The following is a 3,447-nucleotide window of genomic DNA, read 5'->3' on the forward strand; positions in this document are numbered from 1 at the left end:
TACACAAAGTATATTTTCCAGAAAACTAATAGTTATACTAACAGGAAATAAAATCTTTTTAAGCTTAATTTCAGACATTTCACCCAGAAAACCCTCTAAATACAATGCAGTTCAGAACTCTAGGACAAAATCTAGAGCCTACAGAGTCAAGGACAGACTTTCTTCTGCATGCTACTATTTTAGGAGGACAAAACCTGAGATCTCAGGAGAAGCACTGATTGTACTTACATTCGAACACTCATCTCTTATTTGATGACTTTGGAGTATTTCCTGAACATGGCGATTTAACTCTTCTTCAATTTCTGAACCTGTTGCATCTGCACATTGCTCTAAAAACTAAAAGAAACAGAATAAAAGAAATTGGGATAGCTCTGTAGTTACAGGACTATCATCTCAAAAAGGAATGGAGAAATACACAATACTTGCCCTGTTCAGAATGACTTCAAGATCATGGACGGCATGAAGCAACCCTTTCTCCAGAACCTTCAGCTGACTTAGCAGTAAGTGAACCACAGCTCGAGTACATGTCAGCATGTGACAGTTCAAACAAGAACCTCGAATTAGAAGGTATAATTTCTGGGAAATAAAAGGGGGGAAATAAAAAGGTTATCCTGGTAGGTTTACTAGCTTGCATGGTAAGGAAGTAGACAGACTTGTTTGAACTTAAAGAAAGTGCTACTATAATTGAGAAATTAGATTAATTGTTAATTTTAATCTTAAAGAACTGGACTGAAAAAAAAATTTCTTTCACCACACAAAATCATAAGGAAAGCATGATCTGTAGACAAACTATCTGCAGGCCATCTACATAACAGATACAGGGTTCAAGAGGAAAAACCTGTCATATCTACAGCAACTCTGGGACCAAGGCTGCTCTTACACTGTGATTACAGCTTCTAACAACTTGTCCCATGAAGGACAATGTGGTACCCAAAATTCCACAGGAGTAAAATGAAAGTCCTATCAACGTCCCTCAAGATTCTTCATTCAACCACGTTCTCCTCAAGCTTCAGGAAAATATCAGCATTTTTTATTATTCAGCACAGCTCTGCACACAACTCTTTCTCATTGCACACAGCACCAGTCACCTGAAGGCTAGGAATTACTGCTCCCTGGTTTCACTCCTTGATCAAACAGAAGTATTTTACTTCAAAGCTGGGACAAGACTAGAAGTGGGATGGACCTCATCTAACTTCAGTCATCTACAAGTGAAGTTTTTAGTCTCAATTAGTAGCCTATGCAGGAGCCAGCTACTGTAAACAAGACTAGCACCTCAGGAGGGAAATTTGTCCCTGCTCAGGTTCCTGTTATAGGCTAGATGAATCTTCCTCTGCAAACAGCCCTGCCCCTCAGCCTCCTGAAAGGGCTAAAAAGTACTAATCACATTATACATCTAACTTTCAGAAGATCAAAATAAGACAAATCCTACCCTTACTGCCAGGAATTCTTTCAAATATAAAAGATGGCCCTTTGAAAAAACACCCACATGAAGCCCTGAGAAATACGCAGCCTGCCCATCATGAGTAGCTTTCAAAGCAAGCTTGGAACACCTGCCCTGAAAGATGCACACCAAGTCAAATCTCCACTTGACATTAGGTAGCCCACATATCATGTACATTCAACGGTTGTAAAGCTATGGGAAGCACATGTCTGACTTCCAGATGCAAGAAATCTAATTATGAAAACTGATGGATTTCTATATTGTTTAGCATTTTTCAACTCCCTGCTGCCACCAAACTTAGAACACTACATTCTTCCATTTACTTGTCATAAGCGTTACGTCACTCATTATACTGCTGGCTAGGTTACTGGATCTTAACCACATTGATCCAGTTTTCCAGAATAAATTATTCTGGAATAAGAGGACGTACTGGGCAGAATGTAAAAACACAGCTATTTGGAGCTCAAATAAGCCCTGAATGTCCAGGAAGCACTTGGAGATCCTAGGATAAAAGTAGGTGGCTGTTCATGTAAGTATGTAAGAGCAGTTTAAAGGAAACAACTAATAGTTTTTACTGTGCCATCCATTTAATTAAGGCATGAGACTCTGCAGCTGGTCATATAGTTTAGTGATCAACATTCCCTCTCTCTTTTTTGTTAATATTGAATAAAATAGTCACAAGAAAGTGTATATGTTACAAAAATCTAAGTAGTGTATTTGTATTAAACTATCATGACACAGCAAACCTTTTCTACTACATTTGCTATTATTACACTTAAACTTAAGAGAGAAAACAGATCTTGGCACCTTTACTATTTTGAAGGACGACAAACTGTACGACAGCTTGAGCACCATCACCCATTTCACCAGCAAGACAATAATTAAGCATACGTACATCAAAAAACAGGGGGTTGTAGACAGTCAGAGGCAGTTCTATATGGCCAAAATGACCAGGGCAGTTGCTGAAGTTCTGCATGCAAGTTGCACACACTTCTTTGGAGTCTGGAGGTCCCAAAGCCAAGTCGTACAATCCATTAATGGCTGGATTCCCCATATTATCCAAATACTGAGGATTTGTTATGGGTTTTACACTCAGTTTCCTGAAGTTGAAAGAAGAGAACAAAAATCAGTGGCAGCAAACAGTCACATGATATGCACTTGAACTGTACAACTAGCACTGACATTTAGTATTTATATGATTTCTTTTTATTGATGAAAATATATTTTTGAGGGTACTTTGTGCATGCAACGGGCATGTATTTCTGTATCATTGACTTAATTGCTTAAGTACAATCATTCATACCACAGTAAATATTTCTTTTACGTCTTCAGCCATTGTATTAAGAAGTCAGGTAATTTTGTCTGCGTGTCCTCTCAAGCAGCAGGAGAGGTATAAAAGCAATGAAAATACCTAGATGGCAAAAGCCTTACATCCTTGACTACACACAATGCTAACATCACACCAATGCTAAAGAAATGCTGACAGCTCTCTAGAAGTCCAGGAGAGACTTGCTAGAAAAAGCTGAAAAAAACCCCTCTGCAACAAAGATGTCAGCTCTGCAGTACTTACACTGGTGCTAAAATATCTGAACATTTTCCTCTTGCTGAAACGAGCGAGGTCTCTTCTGTGCAGGGCACTCAGGAACAGACCCCTGGCCAGGTTTCCAAGAGCAATGCCCACCGAGGAACAAGCCCAACCTTACCAGCACAGGGCTTCCCCAGGCTCTGCCAGGCCCTGCTGGTGCTGAGGTGCGAGGGGTGGGGGGAAGCCAGCACACCCCCTCAGGGGAAGCCCTCCAAGAGGGGTGCAGCCTTCGCCCTCCCAAAATTAGTTTTTGCTGCACCCTGCAGCCTCTGCCAGCATATGGACATGGACAAGGCCATCCTCTCCCCCGTCTCCACTGTCAGCGAGGGGCTCTCCTCAGAGGACCGGGGCCAACTCCCTGCCTCCTCACAGACCCTCCCCTGCCCCCCTCAGTCCCACACAGGGAACACACGCACCCCGC

General features: G+C 41.5%; 1 protein-coding gene across 1 annotated transcript in view; it reads right to left on the reverse strand.

Annotated features, from left to right (window-relative positions):
• Positions 1-2,899, reverse strand: part of POLR1A (RNA polymerase I subunit A) — a 44,553-nt gene extending 41,654 nt beyond the window's left edge. The window contains exons 1-4 of the mRNA XM_035888644.1: positions 2,853-2,899; positions 2,337-2,541; positions 427-576; positions 229-336 (exon numbers count right to left, since the gene is read on the reverse strand). Of these exons, the coding sequence (XP_035744537.1) occupies positions 229-336; positions 427-576; positions 2,337-2,541; positions 2,853-2,899 (510 nt within the window). The remainder of the gene's footprint in view (positions 1-228; positions 337-426; positions 577-2,336; positions 2,542-2,852) is intronic.
• Positions 2,900-3,447: the final 548 nt, after the last annotated feature.

Source organism: Egretta garzetta, unplaced genomic scaffold (assembly GCF_000687185.1).
Source record: "Egretta garzetta isolate BGI_Z169 unplaced genomic scaffold, ASM68718v1 scaffold241, whole genome shotgun sequence".
In the NCBI taxonomy this organism is placed as follows: domain Eukaryota; kingdom Metazoa; phylum Chordata; class Aves; order Pelecaniformes; family Ardeidae; genus Egretta; species Egretta garzetta.